This window comes from Mustela putorius, unplaced genomic scaffold, assembly GCF_011764305.1.
Source record: "Mustela putorius furo isolate JIRA1106 unplaced genomic scaffold, ASM1176430v1.1 tig00003834_pilon_pilon_pilon, whole genome shotgun sequence".
Lineage (NCBI taxonomy): Eukaryota > Metazoa > Chordata > Mammalia > Carnivora > Mustelidae > Mustela > Mustela putorius.
Window position 1 is genome coordinate 114,632,028 of NW_025421987.1, and position 20,676 is coordinate 114,652,703.

Below are 20,676 nucleotides of genomic sequence, written 5' to 3' on the forward strand. Positions count from 1 at the left end.
GGTAAAATGGTACACATGAGAGAGTTGGTATTGTCACACAAACTCATGAATGTGAAGTTTTGTAAATCAAAGTACACCAGAATTATGACTATTTTTATGCATATGACAAAAGTAGGTTTCTTAGAAATGAGCTTTCCAAAAATAATACTAATCATTGAGTAAACCTACAGTTTTGCACAACAATAGGACCATTGTCCGGGAAATCTTAGAATATAATATAAATTGAGTTTTATCACCCTGAAAATAAGCCTGAAGTATTCATGTATTTCAAAAATAGACTTTTATCTGTAGATTTTCTAAAAATCGCTTTTATATTAACTATTGTCACTGTTTGTGTATAAAAGTCTTATAATTTTAAAAAAGTCTTATAATTACTTCTTTTTAAAACCTAAAATTAGCATATCTTCTGTTCACCCAATCAACTCAAATGAGTAACAAATTATTTTTTTAAAAGCTTCCTAAACTGATATTCTGTAATGACTCATCCAGGAAAATGTCTTTTCTATTCAGAAATCTGCACCTCTTTTATTTTTTAGTCAAACACATAATTTACTACACAGCTTTAAAAATGTTTGCTGCATCAATCAACCAAAGGCCAATCACTTTATTCATTCCTCCATTCATGGGTGTGCCCCAGAGTGTGGATGGTGACAGCGGGTTTTCTGTGAAATTTGTGGTAGAACGGGTGATCAGTTAGTAAATATGCAAGGTATTTGTCCCTCCGGTCTTTCGCCCCCTCTTTTTCAAGTCTTTATTTAAATTCTAGTTAGTTAACATATTGTGTAATATTGGTTTCAGGAGTAAAATTTAGTGATTCTCTCCTTCCGATCTTACAATGATCTTGCAAACTTATCTCAGCCTGCGTTATGGAAAACCGCGGGGTTTCCTTCACTGGAAGGGCGTGGTAAACAACTCTGGATCTCTCATTCATAAAATGAAAACCTATATGCTTCATCTGAGCTTTCTTTTGGAAAGCAGGAAGTTGAAATCCCTGCCCTATTGCAACAGCTGGTGGCCTGACCTGTTAAATTGGCTTGCTAAGAAACAAATACATGAGCCCAGAAAATGAAAAGAAAGAATGAGAAGTGCTCATGCTACCCTCACAGCCTGATGGCATTCCAGTGTTCTGTTCCTTCTTGGTGGCCCTGCAGCATGATAGAACTTTTACTTTGCAGCAGAAACCATCTTGGGATGGTTTTCATCTTTTGTGAATGGTTTAGCCACTGATTCCTTCTTTCCAATTTTCAATATTAGCAAAGAACTATTTCAATATTTTTATTTTTTTGACAAAAATGTGACTTTTAATAATGCCATTTTAAAAAAGTTGGCTTATTCACAGTAGACTAGAAAAATTACTTTCTTTTTAAGTTCCCCAGAACTTGCTTCCAGAGTTGGGAGGGGACTGGCCTCTATGAAGGTACCAAAAGTCAAAGCACTAAATTGGAAATTAGGAGACTTGGATTTGGGTCTTGCTCATTCACTAACTAGCTGAGGAGTCTAATCCCATGCTTCAGTTTCATCATTTGTGTGACTCTGGACAAGTCACTTCAGTTCCTTTATGTCTCAATTTCCTCATCTGTAAAGAGGATCATAAAAGTGTCTAGCTCTTAGCACTGTTGTAAGGAGTCCATGAGATAATGATTATAAATGGTCCAGAATAGTACTGGGCTCATGCTAACAGCATCTGTGGTATCTTTAATAATGTAATAGTAATCTGTCTTGTCATAGTTCCTATATTATCTCTCTTCACAAGGCTATGATGAGAACCAAATGACAGAACACATGTTGTATTCATTTAAAAAAAAAAAAAAGATTTTATTTATTTGAGAGAAAGAGAGCATGGGGAGGTTCAAAGGAAGAAGATGACTCCCCACTGAGCAGGGAGCTGGATGCGGGACTCAATCCTGGGACTCCAGTATCATGACCTGAGCTGAAGGCAGCCGTTTAACCAACTGAGCCACCAGGAACCCCCATGTTGTATTCATTTCTTTAGTGCTACCCAGCCAATCGCCACAAAGTTGGTAGCTTAAAACAGGAGTTATTGATTATTTTGTTTCTATAGGTTAGATAGGTCTGGCCTACCTGGGTACTCTGCTCAGAGCTTCATAAGGCTGAAATCCAGGTGTCAACTCGGTCTTTCTTTCTGGACCTAAGATCCTCTTGCAAACTCATGTGGCTGTTGGAAGAACTCATTTCCTTAGGATGGAAGTCGCCATTTCTTGCTAGATGTCAGCAAGGGGCCACTGTCAACAACTAAAGACAGTCTGTCTCTCCGTGTCACGTGGTCTTTTCAGCATCGTCGCCATTGCTTTCTTCCCGCCCAGGAAGAATGTATCTCACTGGTTTCCAATCCCTTACCACCAGCTGAAGAAAACTTGCTTGTACAGGACTTACCTGATCAAGTGAGGCCATCCAGGCGAATCTCCTGTTAGCCATATACTATAACATGACCATGGCATGATATCATGCTCACAGGTTCCACCCCACTTAAGGGGAGAAGATTGTGTGAGAGAGGTCATTGTTGAATTCTGCTTACCACAAATGTGAACATGAAGTGAAAAGTAAAAACAACATACCTAGTACACATTATGTATGTCGTATCACTGCCATTCATCATGATTGTGATGTCAAATTTTTACCCTCACGCAGCCCTATTCTACTTATTTTCAAAGGTTTAAATGAACTGTAAAGAGTATTCCAATTCATTCAATAACCATGCAACTCAGAGCTTTGCATTTGCTTCGTAACTCCCTCCATTCCTATTTTCTTTGGTATATTTTCTTCCCACATTCCCTCCTTTGTTCATTGAGTCCATGAATCACGGCACTCCCCACGAATGAAGTTCCACAGAGAAGTATGTTGTATTGAATTCATGGCCCATAAAATACTCAACCATCATCCTCCTTGCATGTGTGTAGCAATCCTGAAATTCCCCATGACCCGTTTGTGCTCAGCTCTGAAACAGACGAAGGAAAAGGTAATCTCTTCCAGTGCTTTAAAGATATTTAACCCAGGGACTAATAGAGATGTTTATTTATAGATCGCAGGAGTGACCCCAAGACGATCCTTGTGGCTCTGGTCATCATTTACCAGCACTCATGAAGGCCATATATTGTTGAAAGCTTCTTAATATTTAGTAAATGTAAATATAAAATAGAATATAAAATAAAAATATAATAAAATGTAAGGAAGGGTTGAAAATGATCACATCGTCCACGAAAATGGAATGGGGAAATTTAACCTAGAAAGTTAAACAAGAATCTTCTGGTATTTTTTTTAATATAAGTGCCATTAGGGCAGAGATGATTCTCTGCCTACACAGAGATTAGTAAAACTTCGTTCATGAAATAAAGTACAATTTTATTTAAAAAAAAAGATTACAAACTAGAAATTATATCTGTGTTCAAAATCATCTTTGGCACGGTTGAAATTATGATCATGGATATGTTACTTTTCCTCCATAAGACTTAGTTAAAAAAAAAAAAAAAGTAGTTTCTGCCTCTCTAATATAGAGGTAATACTGTCTACTTAAGAACATGTTCTGAGGATTAAGTGAAATAACCTATGCTGAGTTCTTAGGACAATGCCAAGGACATAGTGAGCATTTAGTAACTGATGACCATTGTTGTTATTGTTATTTTTATTCATTTAATTATGCTAACGTGTGGCCCCACTACTTCCTTCACCCTTCCTCAATACCTGTTCGTTTAATTAAACTGGATCTGTCAAGAAGAGAATTTCAGGTGCTATCAGTCTGAAACACACTATGAGGTTACTATTTGACTGATTTTATATAATTTTATGCAATTTTCTTCCTCCACCTTTCCTCCCTGCCCGCGTGTCTGCCTACCTCCATCCTTCCTTCTTTCCTCCTTTTCTTCTTTCTACGCCTTCCTCCTCTTTCTCTTATCTTTTTTTCTCAAGCAGATATTATTTTAAATTTCCGAACAACCTATGTCAGCAAGTCTGGCCAAGTTATCTTTGAAGCAAGATCAATCTGCATCCACTACGTCACAACCTGGTTCATCATTGATTTAATCGCAGCCCTGCCGTTTGATCTCCTGTATGCTTTCAATGTCACAGTGGTGAGTAAAGAGCTCCCTTCTGCATGACCTTAAAGGTTATTTTTAACCCTGTGTTTATTTTCCACATGTTCAGGTTTTAAGTGTTTGTGACAGTCTGTGCACCTAGGATTTTATGCCCTCCTGAATAAAGACGCCAAAGTGGCCAAGAGTATACAAGCCACAGACAGTCCATTTGAAGAAGTTACTTCCTTTTAAAATTTGCGTTACTGGTTTGAGTTATTTAAATACCTAGACCATGGGGTCCCTGGGTGGCTCAGTGGGTTAAAGCCTCTGCCTTTGGCTCAGGTCATGATCTCAGGGTCCTGGGATAGAGCCCTACATCAGGCTCTCCACTCAGCAAGGAGCCTGCTTCCCGCTCTCTCTCTCTCTGCCTGCTTCTCTGCCTACTTATAATTTCGGTCTGTCATATAAATAAATAAAATCTTTTAAAAAATAAATAAATACCTAGACCAGGATATCCCAAAAGCCAGAGTTTCATCAATAGCAACTCAGAACAAATCCTTTGGTAAGGAAACCATCTGCAGGAATACAAGCCTTATTTTTCATTCCTAAGGCAGTTATTTGCCTCCAAAGTTTAGTGTAGAGTTTAAGATTTCTTCTAGTTTTAGGACTTTTAATCTCTACCTCTTGAGTGTTTCATTATTCACTGGCAAAACAAAGATAGGACAGATCAAAATACAGAAGAGTACTGAAATTAATATAAGAATTCAACCAATTCTTAGAAGTCCTTGTAAAAATGTTGGGAGGAACAGAAACGTAAAATGATACAATGGCCATGAACTTGAGAGCTTTGTTGGATCTTTGACTTTTCTGTAGGATTGTAACTTCTCTTTCTTCATGGAAACTCTTCACACAACCTCATGCCTTTCGCAGAAAAGCAAGTACGTCCCTTGGTGGTAGCAGCTATTTTTACTATTGAACAATGGTTGTTCTTAAGAGCGTTAAGTGTTCCCTATACATAGAGAGAATTTAGGGACATATAATAGCATTTTGGGGCCAATGATGCAATTTGCTCCTAAAGTTTTTTAAATTAGCATATAATGTATTATTTGTTTCAGGGGTGCAGGTCTGCGAATCATCAGGCTTACACACTTAACAGCGCTCACCGTAGCACATACCCTCCCCAATGTCCATCCCCCAGCGACCCCACTCCTCCCACCCTCTTCCCCTCCAGCAACCCTCAGTTTGTTTCCTGAGATTAAGAGAGTAACAAATTTTAGCAGGCAAAAATTTACTAAACATTAGTTCAAATTAAACATATTTCTTACTCAGTCGACAACCCCTTGAGATTCTCTATCAAGAATTTAAAAGCATAGTTTTCAATATTAAAGTGATCATTGTTTTTCAAATAGAGTCTTTATTGACTTCATAATGAAGATTGAACTGTAATCCTGCCTATTTAGTGCAGATTTGTGCAGTTGTTGATGACCTATATGAGAGTATTTTTTTCTTTTTCTTTCTTTTTTTTTTTTTAAGATGGAAAGTTGAGAGTGTCAACATCTTTAAGAGGTTTATAAGTCAACTGGAAGGAAACCTCTGGGGAAAAATTTAGTGTATAATATCAATCAGTGCCACTTTGAATTGTTATCCAGGCTTTTTAAAGTGCTTTTTAAAATTGAATTTGACTAGATAAGTGTACTGTAATGAAAGCATAATGACTTAAAACAAGGTTTTTGCAAGACTGCAACAAAAAAATTTCAGAAGAAATATATAATTCACAAAATGTTAAAAATTTTCCACATTCTCCTGGATAATTGTTAAATAAATGGTGTTTAATAGAGTGTGCTCTGAATTAAATTACTGCTTTGCTACTAAATACTAACAATACTGTTTTATATTCCACTTCTCTTTGGGCACCGAACAAATAAAATTGTTTAAAATAGATATTATATAATTATTTGTAAAATGTATACAATTTTAAGATATATAACCTGCTTATATATCATTAACATCCTCACTGCCTAAAATTAACACAAACGATTTTTGAAAAAAGTCTAATTCTCATATTTTGATGAATTTTAAATATTTACACACTTTTATTGGATTCTTGCTTCCTTTCTTCATTCTGTCTTGTGAAATCTGACATGAACATTTTATAAAGAATGCAAGTTATATATCAAGATCTACATTAGAAAGAAAGAAAAAGAGGAAGGAATAAAGGAATCTGTCTTCACAGTGATAATTTTTGTTTCTCACAGGAGGAAGCATGTGATCATTAACAAATTGGCACATAAATTTGCTATGCCCCCAAATATATTATTCAAGATGAAATATTCTATTTGAACAGAAAAGCTTGTTCAGTGTATTGTGTTTACTCCCTAGGAAAACATAAGCTATGAGTAATGGTTTATGCATTATATGATTTTTTTTTATACTGCACAGACTTAAAAAAAAAAAAAAAAGGAAATAAATAAATAAATAAGCAAACACAGGTGTTGGTTTTCCAGATTTAAAATACATCCAGTAAGTTCATCTCTGCAGATGACATTCAAAAATTCATTACAACCATCAAAAATGTATTAGATACTCTAATTTTTACTTTGCCTATAATTGCTGGTGGTAAATATTTTATATACAACTCACACATTTCTTTAATAAAATTTACTATGTGTAAATCACTATGAAAGGCACTCTGAGAGACAAAGCTGTGAATGAGAGATAGAAAATATGATAGAGTGAAAAAAGACAAAAGTATAAATCCCAGTCTTACTACTTACTGTCTGAGTGACTTCCTTGGGGAAGTTAACATCAAAATGGGCAAAATGAGTACAGAAATCACTACAGGGTTTCTCAGCAGCCTAAAAAGCCAACATTTCTATAAACTACCTTGCTAAGTGTCAAACACCCAGAAAGACCTCAGTACATGTTAATCAACTTCTCTTTCTCTCTTTCTCCCCTGTAGTGGATAGCCGGGGGTGGTCATGTCCTCCTGGTAATAGGGGAAACTGCCATTCGAAGGGGGTTCTGATGATTACATTACTGTCTTGCACCTGCCTATAAGCTGTTTCTAATTTTTATCAGTGACAAATTCAGAACTGCATCCCAAGAGTAGAAAGAATACTTTCCCTTTTTTAGATTATATGTTTCCATCTAAATCAAATGTGCCTCTTTCTTATGTCATTTATTAAGAGCCCAAACTCACATTTTATAGCAAGAAGCTGTTGACTCAGATAGGAATAAGCATAGTTTATTTAAAAAATGTCAGCAAAATCACTAAGGCTACCCGATCCTGGACACTAAGTTGTGTGTCCCCTATCTTTCCAAAAGGCTATTGTTCTCATGTAAGGACAGTCCCCCATTCTTCCCTCAAACTCATCTTTTTGGTCTGAGAAGATGGGGAGATTGCTCACATCAGTATTCTATGTTGAGTGGTGTCTTAGTCTGCTCGGTCTGCTATAACAAAATCTCATTAACTAGGTACCTTAAACAATAGTAATTTATTTCTCAAAAGAAGAAGTCTTCTTTTTCAGAAGAAGAATTTATTTCTCAGAAGACTGGGAAGTCCCAGATCAAGGTTCCAGCCAGTTTGGTTCTTGATGAGGGCTCTTTTCCTGGCTTGTAGACAGCTGTCTTCTTGCTGTGTTCTCACATATTGAGGGGAGAGAGAGACCCTGGGTTAAGGAGAGAGGGATTTGGGGAGAGAGAAAGAGAGGAGAAGAGAAGAGAGGAGAGGAGAAGGGAGAATTCTCTGGCCTCTTCTTATAAGGGCACTAATCCCATCTTGAGGATCCCATCCTCCTGACTTCATTTAAACCAAATCACTTCCCAAAAGCCCCATCACCCGTTATCATCACATTGAAGGCGAAGGGTTCAACACATGAGATTTGAAGGGACAAATTCAGTCCACAGCAGATGGCTTCCTCCATCTGGGATTTCTGTTTGAGGTTTCATTTCAATTACAAAACTGTCATCTATCTGTCAGATTCTTCGACCTATAAAATAAACTCTACCCCTGGCAATTCCTCTAAGCTACAAAGTAGATATTGCAAAATACTGGCATGGAATCGCCTGATTTACAATGAACCAGAGAACTGACAGATGAGAACTTGGCTGTGAAGGAAAAGAAAATAAAACTTGGCACAGAAGAATGAGAAAAAGAAATAAAAGCACAGCTAGCCTGCAAGAGCTTCTATTGACTTTGTGATTTTACTTTATTTCAGTATAGAATAAGTCACAAAATTACAACTGAAAATACTTTTGTTGAATTTCTATTATTATATTGAGTGTAGAATGTTTTGTATCTCAATGTATTACCCATTCATTCATTTAATACATATTTATTGAGTACTTAATATGTGTCAGGCACTGCTCTAGGTACACTTTTCTTAGACATAAGGGGAGATGGGTAGTGGTGGAAGGAACTGGAAGTCAACTGACTCCAGAGCTAATTACAAAGGCAAATTTACAGAAGAAGCTGACCTTGTTTGTGATTCTATCTGCTGAGGAAATACTGTTCTTAGGTGTAGCCATACAAACCACTTTCTTCCCCTTTATTTATGATTCCTTCACACACACACACATACACACACACACACACACTCGAAAAGGCCAAATTTGTTAAACTATTTTCATATGAGCTAATACTATATTTCCCTTTTCCTTCTTTCTATTTTTTTTTAAGATTTTATCTATTTATCTGACAGAGATCACAAGTAGGCAGAGAGGCAGGCAGAGAGAGAGAGAGAGAGAGGAAAGGAAGCAGGCTCCCTGCTGAGCAGAGAGCTTGATGCGGGGCTCGATCCCAGGACCCCGAGACCATGACCTGAGCCGGAGGCAGAGGCTTAACCCACTGAGCCACCCAGGCGCCCCTATTTCCCTTTTCTATTTTAGAGTGTTCACTGAGGCTCTCTGAGGTGTGAAAGAGTATGCATTAGTGTACCACATATGTTGTTAACAATGACATGGACCATTCGGGTAGACACCAATGGTGCACATTTTTCAATTGGGTCCTAAAGTCAGGACAATAATCCCTTAGATGCAAGTGTATTGTTTTAGTGCATACGAAGGCAGGACCTAGGAGAGTTTTCGAAAATTTTGGTCTGTTTTAATTTTGGTTCCCGAAGCATGTCTGTTTGAGAGAGGGCTCAGAATACAAAAGCTTCAGGCACGTGTTTGTTCTATTGATGATGTTAGAGAGAAGAGAACACAGCCCAGGAGACAGGAGGTGCTACTGGTATTTGGGAGTAGATATTACACAAGTTTGATAGATCTAATCACTGTTTGTTTTAAAAACTAAGTTACCTTTGTTACCACTTCACATGGTTTTACTTCAGTGGGTACAAGTTATTGTTATAAGGCCAGTCTTACATGGACAGAGGGATGTGGAACTGAAAGAACACATATGGAAGAGGTGGAGACACCTTACGTTCAATCCTGAAATCATAATGTGTTTCATTTATGTATCGGAATACACAAAATTAGATTCAATCAAATAAGTAGAGAAAAAAGATAAATCCTAAGGAAAATAAGTATTAATTTGAAGAAATTAAGTTGTCTTATCATCTTTTATTCTATCACCTCTCGATGTAATATGTGGAGAAGGGGCATTGGGATGGTCGTAAAAATGACCATAGCATGGGATTCATGATTATATTTCACTTCAAGAACTTTCCAGAATGGCTAGAAGTTAAAGTAACTGTAGTAGCATGCGAGGAGCCATGGGCCACGTTGTGCTGCTCTGTCTCCTCCCGCAGGTGTCTCTCGTGCATCTCCTGAAGACCGTTCGGCTGCTGCGTCTTTTGCGTCTCCTGCAGAAGTTAGACCGTTATTCCCAGCATAGCACAATCGTTCTGACTCTGCTCATGTCCATGTTTGCGCTCCTGGCACACTGGATGGCGTGTATCTGGTATGTCATTGGAAAAATGGAAAGGGAAGACAACAGCCTTCTGAAGTGGGAAGTTGGTAAGGGCTTACATTTGTCACATTTTCCATATTTAAATGAAAAAAAAAGATTGTCTAGAATTTAGAGGAGGTGAAAGATGAGTCCATAAATATGTCCTCTGACTGTCGATTTGTCTAATGCTTTTTCAGGGGTTTTGGGGCGGTGGTCCATGATGTAAGTGATTTCTTTTGAGAAAATTTTTTGGAAAATCCTTGTTTTTTTTTTTTAAAGAGTAATGGGTTAACATTTCAATGGGCTAACGGTTTAAAGTGACCAGCCAGGCTGTAGAAGTGTTTAGATAAGTAATGTGTGATCTTATCTGACATAGCCAATGCAAGGCTAGTACCATTGAATCACTGGGCAACTGTTCTATGGCCAATCATTTCTGTGAGAGAGAGAGTGAATATATTATAATGACACACTTTCCACATTTAGTATACTTTGAGAATTTGTGATGTTAGAGGGAACTGGATATTCACAAATATAATTTGTAGAATTTTGTGTCCCCATAATGCATGGGAATTTAAGGGAGATTTTTCCAAGCATTACATAATTCTGCATAAATGAATCTGAAATGTTCTGCACAGAAACACATTTTTAAACTTATGTTAACCACAAGAACTTTACAGAAAATGAAATTCTGAAGGCTATAACCCTCTATCCAAAAATATATGCTTTCTTCTCCCAGTCATTGTCTTTAGAGAACTGTCATAGTATCCCATGTAGAATTCTCCCCCACCCCCCGCCTTATTCTGTACATTTCATCAAAAGAATCTGTTTCTTGGTTGACTAGAAAATTCTTCACTTCTTTTCTCCAAAAATCAATCTTGAACTTTTGGAAGCTCAGACCCTTGTACAGGGATGAAACCACAAGAGATTCCCAAGAGAGAAACAGGTTCTAACTTTTCATACCTACACTTAATGGCAGAATGCATTGGGAACATCCCTGGGTTGGCTCTCATAATGCCACCCTCTCAGCAGAGGGCATATACAAAGCCTTCAAAGTATGTCTTTGGAGAATGAGCTGGAGACCCTAAGAAAAACAGATTTCAGGGAGCAAATCTCCTATCTATGTTCTTTAAAATATTCCTGCACGTCTCTGTTTTGACCCTAAGCTACACCAAAGCAATGAGTACGTCCTGATCATTTTCATCTCAAACTGGTTTTATCTTCCTTATCAAAGTACTTCTTCTGTGTCTTGCTATGGACCTCAATTCTCAGAAATGAAGTCAAGAGAGAAATAAAACTGCAGTGTGAAAGCGGGAATGTTCTCCATAAAGAGAACGTGAGATGACATGTGAAAGACTGAGAGAAGGAAGACAGGGAGAGAAAAGACAATGAGGGGAAAGACAGAGAAGAGTTGATTAAAAGGAGGACTAAAGTTGGGATTGGACTTGGATTAAAACATTTCCTGTCCTTTAGTATTGTTTCCATTTCTATTTTCTTGTCCTGAAGGTTCCTTCATCACACACTCTGGTGTAGTCCTAATGGCGTTCAGTGAATTACATAGCATTAGCTCTCTGCCCTTTGTTTTGAATCCATATTGAAATTCTGACTTGTGGTCAGCCACCTGATTCCTTTCTGGGCCTGACCTAATTTCCTTCAGGCCCCAGACCTATGCAGTCATATTAATTTGTAAGTCTTGTCTAGTCTGAGAGTCTCCAGATGGGGAAATTCAGCTTATTCACGCTCTCAAATTTAGTTAGATGAGGAAAGCTTTTTGTTTCATTTCCAACACACCAGTTATGCTGCAGATGTACAAACTAGCCACTGTTTTTCTTCCCACAAACACACAGAGGTATTGATTTTCCAAGAAAAAAAGAAGACAACCATCTAAACTGCTTCAGTATTGCCCCCAACCTCTCCTATTCTTAAAAACTGATGTTATGGTTCAGTGTAACGAACGGGAGCTTGTGAAATGGATCTCAACAGACAAAGAAAGCACTGGCATAATACATGATGGGAAAAAAAACATTGGGTTGGGGCAACAGAACTCGTCATGGCTCCACCACTAACTGATTGTGCGGCTTGCAGTAATTTTGTTCACCTCTACAGGCCTCGGTTTCCTCATCTAGAACATGAGAAAACTCACCATATAACTCGAAAGTCTATTTCAGTTTCCATGATTTAAGATGTTAATGGAAGAACAAACCCAGTATTGTGTGCTTATTTTTATTTTTATCATAGATCAGTGTCCACATAAACTGTCAATAGCAACCACCCAATGTCAACAAGTTTGAGGAAAAAGAATGTGTCAGGAAGTACATCTTGTGATCACAGCATATTAAAGAATTGATAAGTTTTACTCAGTTATGATAAGAATAACTCAACCTTTATCTTTAGAGAATTAGATTTCCTGTCCAAACACCTCTCAGAATATGATCAGGATGATAGTATGCTAATTGTGTCTGTCAATATTGGATTTATAGGCTTGGCAACAAGGAACTTCCCTTCCCTTAAAATTACTTGTATTGTTGTTCATTTAGAATGTTCTCCAGCTGAGATTGGGACCTCTTCTACTTAATTTTTTTTTAATGAAGCAGCTTAGAATCTAGGTTAATTTAGTTTTTACTATGGAATTTGTTCACTAGTACTGTCTTATCTTTTTTGTTCAAGTACCGTGAATCAAAAAATTCTTCACACAAATAAAATTTGATTAAATAACATTTTCTTCATGTTGTGACTAACATCAGATGTATAGAACAGATTCCCAGTCCCAAGGGATAAAATGGAATTTTTTTTCTAATCATTATTAATTGCCTTGAAATGATTTTTTCCCCCTTTTGTCCTTGGTAGCTCTACTACTCGCAGCTAGAGAGAGTGCCAATATTTTGTATCAGATCAAATCAAAGTTAAACTTTAAAAAGGATTGCAGGATCACTTCTCTATAAGATACCTATTTTTGGAAGGAAGAATTAATACCCATCGACTAATTGTACCAGAGGCTGGTTATGAACTGATTTTCCTGGTGTTATTTTTACTTCATATTCTTATGTGCTTTTATGCTATATTTTAAGAACTGTAAGGTTGGCTTATTGTTTCATGGAATTTTAGACTTGGGAGGACCTTAATCCAACTTTTTTGATTTTACGGTGAAAAAATCCAGCTGTAGGCTTTGCAAGCTCTGTGGTGTAGGGGTTATTATCTGGTGTGTATTCACTGCTGTATCCTCACTGTGGTGTATAGTTCCTGGCACATGGCAAACGTGTAGAAAAAAAAAATGTTGAATGAGTTAATCTTCATTCAATTACTAAATGACAGTCATGGGGCAAAAGCTTAGGTTCCCTAACTCCTTGTGTATAATTCCTTCTAATAATTTTGAATACTATGAAATTAGAGGAAATAGCTGTTTAGCAAATCTTTTCCAGCAGGATGATTGAGAGGAGAAGAACAAATAGGGTGATCACTTAAGATTTGGTTAGTCGGGGTGCCTGGGTGGCTCAGTTGGTTAAGCCGCTGCCTTTGGCTTGGGTCATGATGCTAGCATTCTGGGGTCGAGCCCCACATTGGGCTCCTTGCTCGCCGGGGGGGCCTGCTTCTCCCCTGCCTGCGATTCCTCCTGCTTGTGCGTGCCCTCTCCCTCTCTCCCTTTTGCTCTCTCCCTCTCTCTGTCAAATAAGTAAATTAAAAAAAAAAAAAAAAATAGAAGAAGAAGGTTTGGTTACTCATTCAAAAAATACTTTCTGAGTGCCCACTACATACTTGCTTGGTCCTGTGTAAGGCACTCAAGTTACCAAAACTAATATACTTAATGTCATGGAGCTTAAAGTCCAGTAGTTAAACAGAGACAAATAGCTCAATGGATATATCCCAGTGTGATAGTTCTATAACCGGAACGTGCATAAAGGGGAGGTAGCTAGATCTAACTAGCATATCAGCAAATGCTTTTCCAAGATGAGCTGGTTTTAAGAGATGAATAGGTCTTGTCTCTGCAGATGCTGAGGAAGGGGCATGGATGAGGGCAGGAACATGGCTACACGAAGCAGGTCAATCGCATAAAGGGTGAACGGGGTAGTAAGGTGATGAAGCTAAAGTGTCCGTTAGTCAGGGACCGGATCTTTAAAGACCATTCATGCTAAGCCTTCGAGTTTGGACTTCCTCCTAAGGCTATAGTGAAACATATAATTCTCTCAAGCAGTGATCCTTTGAATATAGAACCCCAGGGAAAAGGGGGAGATGTTTTGCTCTGCTTCATTTTCAATATCTATGAATTGGCAATAATAATGGTGCCTACCTCGTTAGGGCTGCCAGTACTAAATTAGGAAATCTATGGGAACTATTTAATACTGTGCCTGGCACCTAGCAAATTCTCAATAGATAGTAGCCATTATAGCCATCATTACCATTTTATTATGACAGTTACTTCTAATAAGGAATGTACTGTGAACTGTTACTAGTGATACTTAACGATTTTATATGGGAAGAGTATTAAGAAATGCTCTAAAAAAATATTTCCCTTTAACTTTAATTGTAGTGCTGGACAACAAATTTTATGCTTTTGCCCATCTTCAAAATAAAAAAGACTACAATTTATATTTAGCCAGTCTCGGAAAAATTAGTAAATTTCACCTAGTCTGACAGTTGCTCGCATACAGATTTCCCCCTTCCAGGTTAATACAGGCGACAGGTCCAACATCTATCCTATCAGCTTGTTGGGATATAGAAAAATTTTATAGAACTTAGTACTTCAAGGGCAAGATTTAATACTACATTAGAGAGGCATAACACAACTGAGTCTAAGTGTGTTTTTTATTTATTTTTATTTTTTAAATATTTATTTATTTGAGGGGGGAGGGTGGGGAAGGGACAAGAGAGAACCTTAGACCACTCCCCACTGAGTGCAGACCCCCACAGGGCTCCATCTTCTCACCCAGAGATCATGACCTGAGCTGACATCAAGAATCAGATGTTGAACCAATTGAGACATCCAGAAACCTCTAAGTGTGCTTTTTAAATTAAAATTTTTATTTTGGCTGCAGACATGTTTTAGAATGATCTCTTTGGTTGGGGGGGGGGGTGTCTTTTCTATGAGAAGACTTCAATAAATACCCAGCTAGAAATGTGTGAGAAGACATGCGTATTTCTGTACAACTCAGTTAATGTAGGGATATATTATTTTAATGAAAACTTATGAAGTCCAATTAATGACAGATAAAACTCAATTATTAACATTGAATTAGTCCTTAAAGAGGTTCAGAGGATACTGAATAGAATATAATGGTTCTGATTTAAGTGAGAAAGATTTGTATTTGTATTTTGCTTCTGGGATTCATTAGGCATGTGATTTTGGCCAAGATGATTTCAGTGCATGACCTTTTACACAAGGATCTTTAATTTTCTAGTCTGTAAAATGGGTATGGTAGTATTGACCCTCAGTGCTTTTGAGTTTTAGAGGCACTCAAGTTGACATACCTAACATAGTCTGGTACATAGTACATTCTGATAGCTGAGAACTACCACCATTAAGACACCTCCTTCAATCTTCATACTAATTAGGGCTATTCTCGACCTGCAGCTACCTGCTGAAACTTACATCAATGAAATAGCAGTACTATTGAAGCGTAGTGAGGAGGTGATATTTCTGTAACAGTCATGATTCTTGGTTGCAAACAAAAACAGAAAAGGAATCCATCAACAGGACTTGCAGACTCAGAATTAGAGAGGGAACAAGACTTAGGGAAAGAACATAATCCAAGGCAGCTCTGAAGGTCCCAATGCAGGATGCACAGTTGCTAACATTTTGCAAACAGGCCTAGACATGTTTCTGTCTTTATAGATGCTATGACAGAGTCCTAACCTCCTGTTTGTCTCTGATTCGCAACCCCCGAAGGGAGAATCCAATAGGCCAAGCTTAGTTATATGCTCAAACACTGACTACTGGGGTGAGAAGGACCTCCCACCTTCCATTTCCACAGTGGAAAGCAGGGCCCTGTATCTCTCCATTACTATGTATGATGGAGAGAATACCTGCTTCGCCTAAGATTTTAGACAGTCAAAAAAAAAAAAAAAAAGTCTTCTACAATAAAATCTTTACCCTTACATTTAAAAACAATACAACTCAGATGCCTGGGTGGCTCAGTTGGTTAAGTGGCTGCCTTCAGCTCAGGCCATGATCCCAGGGTCCTGGGATGGAGTCCTGCATCGAGCTCCTTGCTATGCAGGGAGCCTGCTTCTCCCTCTGCGTGCCGCACCCCCTGCTTGTGCTTGCTCTCTGTCTCCTTCTCCCTTATAGATAAGTAAATAAAATCCTTTAAAAAATAAAAGTAAATAAAAAATAAAAACAGTACAACTTACAAAAACATTTATTAAAATGCCTCTATGAATCATACGCTTCTCAGACATCATCATGTCAAATGGAATTAGCTGGAACATGGAGTTGTGGTAATTATCAAGGCTTTTGCTCACTATAATACAGTCTGTGCTCCTTATGTAAACGTCACAGTGGCCTTCTATTTACCAAGCTGTTCCCTCTACTAGACTGCATCTTGATCAGTAGCTCCCAGTTGTAGCTAAAATGCTTCCTTATATTCTTTCTCAAAGCCATCTCTATTTCTAAAGCTTTGACATGCTGAACTTTAAAATAGATAATCTGCTGCAGAGGTTAGAGATGAGAGTATACTATAATAGAGAGAAGCATTTTTATCTTTTAATCCTTTGGCTGGAGTAAGCTTATCCATTGTGGATGCCTAAAAGTGTATCTGTACCATTGACAAAAAAAAAGAAAAGAAAAGAAAAGAAAGAAAAAAGAAAAAAAGGAGAAAAACAAGCCCAAAAATCTAGAATGGGAAGAAAAGGATTAAGTGAGATATCATTTTCAAACTTTCATCGACCATTTTAATCCTAAATCTGATCCTCGTTGGATAAAACATCATAAAAGCTGATTGATCTGTAGGGCTCTCTAGTTATTAACTGCTTAGCATTTACAAGCCTTATGCAGTGGGGGAAGAAAATAACCAGTCTTATAATATTGTGAGCTGGTTATTTCAATAACTATACCAATTTTTCCTTAAGATAGAATTGAGTAGTAGTCTACATTTTTAGGTTTTGTATAAAAGATTATAAAAAACTGTAGATTCTCATTTTATGGAATATATGAAATAAAGAAAGGGGAGAAAAGGCCTAAAATGAAGGTCTCCATCCATTAAAATATACCCTAGTGAGGGACATCTGTGCTCTTATTTAAAAAAAAAAAACAAACACAAGATGTTAAACTTTAACATGTAATGAAATCACCTGAGTATTGTATTAAAATACAGATTCTAACTCAGTAAGTCTGAGGTAGAGCCCAAGACCCAGCATGTTTAACAAGCTCCCAGGTGAAGTCCGGGCTGCTGATCCCCTGTCCTAGTTTGAGGAGCAAGGTTTTTAAAAAGTCTGGGAGATTTCTGTGACTTTGATATTCCCGGTTTATAAACAGTCCTAAACCAGCAACAGCTCAGTACGTCTAATCTTTTTCCACATTCCTGTCCCTTTTCAATCCTCATATCGTCTGTGAATTTTTTTGGATATGGTAATGGCCCAGGCGAGTCCACTGAGAAAGAATTAACCTCAATGCTGAAGCAATACAACACTATGGTTTATTTATTTATTTTTTTTTTAGAGAGTTTATTTATTTTTCAGAGGGAGAGAGAGAGAGAGTAAAGCAGGGGGAGCAGCAGGCAGAGGGAGAAGCAGGCTGCTTCTCCTGCTGAGCAAGGAGCCCAGTGTGGGATTGATCGCAGAACACTGAAATCATGACCTGAGCTGAAGACGGACACTTCACCAGCGAGCCACCCAGGCGTCACAACACAGTGGTTAAATATCATCATCAGGAACAATTTATATTACTGGTAGTTCTGAGAAACTAAAATTGAACACTATCAGTTTTAAAAGAGTTGCCGATGCTCTATTCTATTTTGATAAAGATGTCTAGAAAACAGAAACGTTTTCCTGTTTTCAGAGCAAGAGTTTACTCTCTTGCCAAAAGAGCAAATGGTTTATTCTTTTCTTTCTTTCTTCTTCCTTCCTTCCTTCCTTCTAGTAAAGTTGATGCACAATGTTACATTAGTTTCAGATGGCAAAGGGTTTATTCTTAAAATTCAGATTTCCATTGTACTTTCTGAATATAATGGTAAACTTTACTTATAAAAATTGAGGAAATAAAGTATATATTAATGTCCAATTCTAAGGTTGAAATTATCTCTGTAGTCTAACCTTGGGTGTTTCAAAATTATTTGGGCATTTAGAAATCAAGCAGCAGAAAATTAGCTTTTTTAAAAAATGTTTTATTTTTGTTTTTAAAGATTTTATTTATTTATTTGTCAGAGAGAGAACAGCAGGCAGAGGGAGAGGCAGGCTCCCCGCCGAGCAAGGAGCCCAATGCAGGACTCAATCCCAGCCAGCAGCCTGGGACCATGACCCAAGCCGAAGGCAGACACTTAACCAACTGAGTCACCCAGGCTTCCCCCCAAATTAGCTTTTAATTGCATAATGTTCTCAATCCCTTGATAGGGAAATTCAGGGTTTCAGGTGGCAGACTGGGAGTTAATAAGATTTCACGTTGCCAGAGTTGCTCAATAAGAGGACATGCTTCATACTTAACAATTAGAAAACACTGAAGCTGAAATATACTCAGAATATCCTCATACTAGAGCTTCCAAATACGTTTAAGCTTCAGATGATATGCTCCGAGCAATAAATGGTTCTATTGTCATATAAGTTTGATATATGAAGCTACTCCATCCCATTCTGAAGGACTGAAAGGTAAATTAGCACAGTGTGAGCTCAGAGAAATCCCAAAGAAACTGACTAAACCTTATTTAACCCAAATGTTGCATTTATTTTACCTCATAGCCTTTCCTTTTTGTACTATGCATCAATAATATTCTGTTAACATCCTATGAATTTTGACGTAAAAACCTATATCTTAGCAAAAGTTACTAAACTTATCATAGTAGGAGGAATAATTACAGTTTTCATCTTTTTAAAAATATGGGCTACCACATGTATCATTTCACAGTAAATCATAAGAATAGGGAGAGAGATTATCCTCATGAATAAGATGGAAATAATTAAAAATACCTACTTTAGAGAATGTTGCAGGATCATTGAATGTGACGGTCAAGAAAGAATTCTTGAGATCTTGTATGGTGTAACCTAGTAAGTTTATTTAAGTAGCACAGGGACAGGACCCATGTGCTGAAAGAGCCGCACTTTTTGCCGTATGAAGCTGGTGGTTATATGCTTAGTGCTCACAGGGGAGGTACAAGGAGTATTAGAGCATGAGTGTTTCTTTGAATTTCTACTCATAAAACTACTTTCAGGGAGACCTCTCTGGTGCTTATCATTCAGCTCAGTATTAACTATTGGTGAAATGTTCCATCATGAGACCCTTCAAGAGTGTAGCAACCAGCACTTATTTGATCCTTACCAAAACTATGCAGGCTATGGGTCAGCCTTCTGGGCTAAAGGTGAACATTTTTTTGCTTCTACACCTCATCAGTTGGGTGAGCTTAAGTAAGCTGATAAACCTAAAACCAGTTTGCAAACTGGAAAGTGCTATAGAATTATGACACATTGTTGTGTTAGTAACATACGCACAAACACGCATACATGCATACATTTATATGTATAAGTGTATCTATCTCTCTGTCTTTCCAGAGATACATTATGTACATACTCAATACCACAAACTCCTGTCTTTATAGAACATAAAGATACCCTTGATACTGATCTTGGTGTGTTTATATAAAGAACCCATGCATGATACACGTATTTGGGTGAATGCAGGAATGAATGAGTGGTCCACAAATGAAGGCTTCTGTCCCATATCAATGGGCCATCCCACTCAGATTCAAAGAGGAAGAGGTTCTGAAATCAGTCTTCCTTCAGGGTTTGGAAGAAGGTTTTTCCTTATATTATCTCATCATTTATACAATTTAAAGAACAAAATTCTCATTACTTATTTGGTTAAACTTTATTGCCATGAAGTATAGATCATACAATAATAGGAAGGCAGAGAGAGAGAGACAAACCAAGAAATGCACTCTCTATAGAGAACAAACTGATGGTTACCAGAGGAGAGATTAGTGGGGGGATGGGTGAAATAGGTGATAGGGATTCAAGAATACACTGACATGATGAGCCCTGCATAATGTTGAATTGTCAAATCACCACATTGTACGCCTGAAACTACTATAACACTGTATGTCAACTCTATAGGAATTAAAATTAAAAACTGAATTAAAAAATAAAGTAATAGAAATCATTGAATAGCATATTTCTTTAGGATATTTTGAATATCCAAATATTTAATTTCTTTGGTATTCGAATCACGCTTGAGCAAGAAATGTTTTGTTTCTATGGGAGGAGAAAAATAATTTTCCCTCTACTCTTTTAGATTCCCTTATTTTATTCTTTTTTATTTATTTTATTATTTATTTATATTATAGGAGACACCCCTATAATAAAAAGACAGATTAACAGGAGAAAACAGAAGCATAATAGCATGTATATCTCTTGTATACACAGGAGAAACCCAGGAAAACTACCTTCAGCTAAAGACAAAGGATGTTGGGAGTGAGGAGCCAGATATGGGAGTTATCAAGAAAGCCCAGTAAACAAGAGCATGGTTTTGTTAGGGGACAAAAATTCAACTGAGTAAATTTGAACATCAAATTAACTTTTTCAGTGATTCAGGGAAGCATCCCATCTATCAAGTAGAAAGCAGTC

General features: G+C 37.4%; 1 protein-coding gene across 1 annotated transcript in view; it reads left to right on the top strand.

The window, feature by feature from the left end:
• KCNH8 (potassium voltage-gated channel subfamily H member 8) overlaps nt 1-20,676 on the top strand; it is a 253,019-nt gene that overhangs the window by 124,482 nt on the left and 107,861 nt on the right. Inside the window, exons 6-7 of the mRNA XM_045088951.1 lie at nt 3,928-4,085; nt 9,779-9,986. Coding sequence (XP_044944886.1) covers nt 3,928-4,085; nt 9,779-9,986 — 366 coding nt within the window. The remainder of the gene's footprint in view (nt 1-3,927; nt 4,086-9,778; nt 9,987-20,676) is intronic.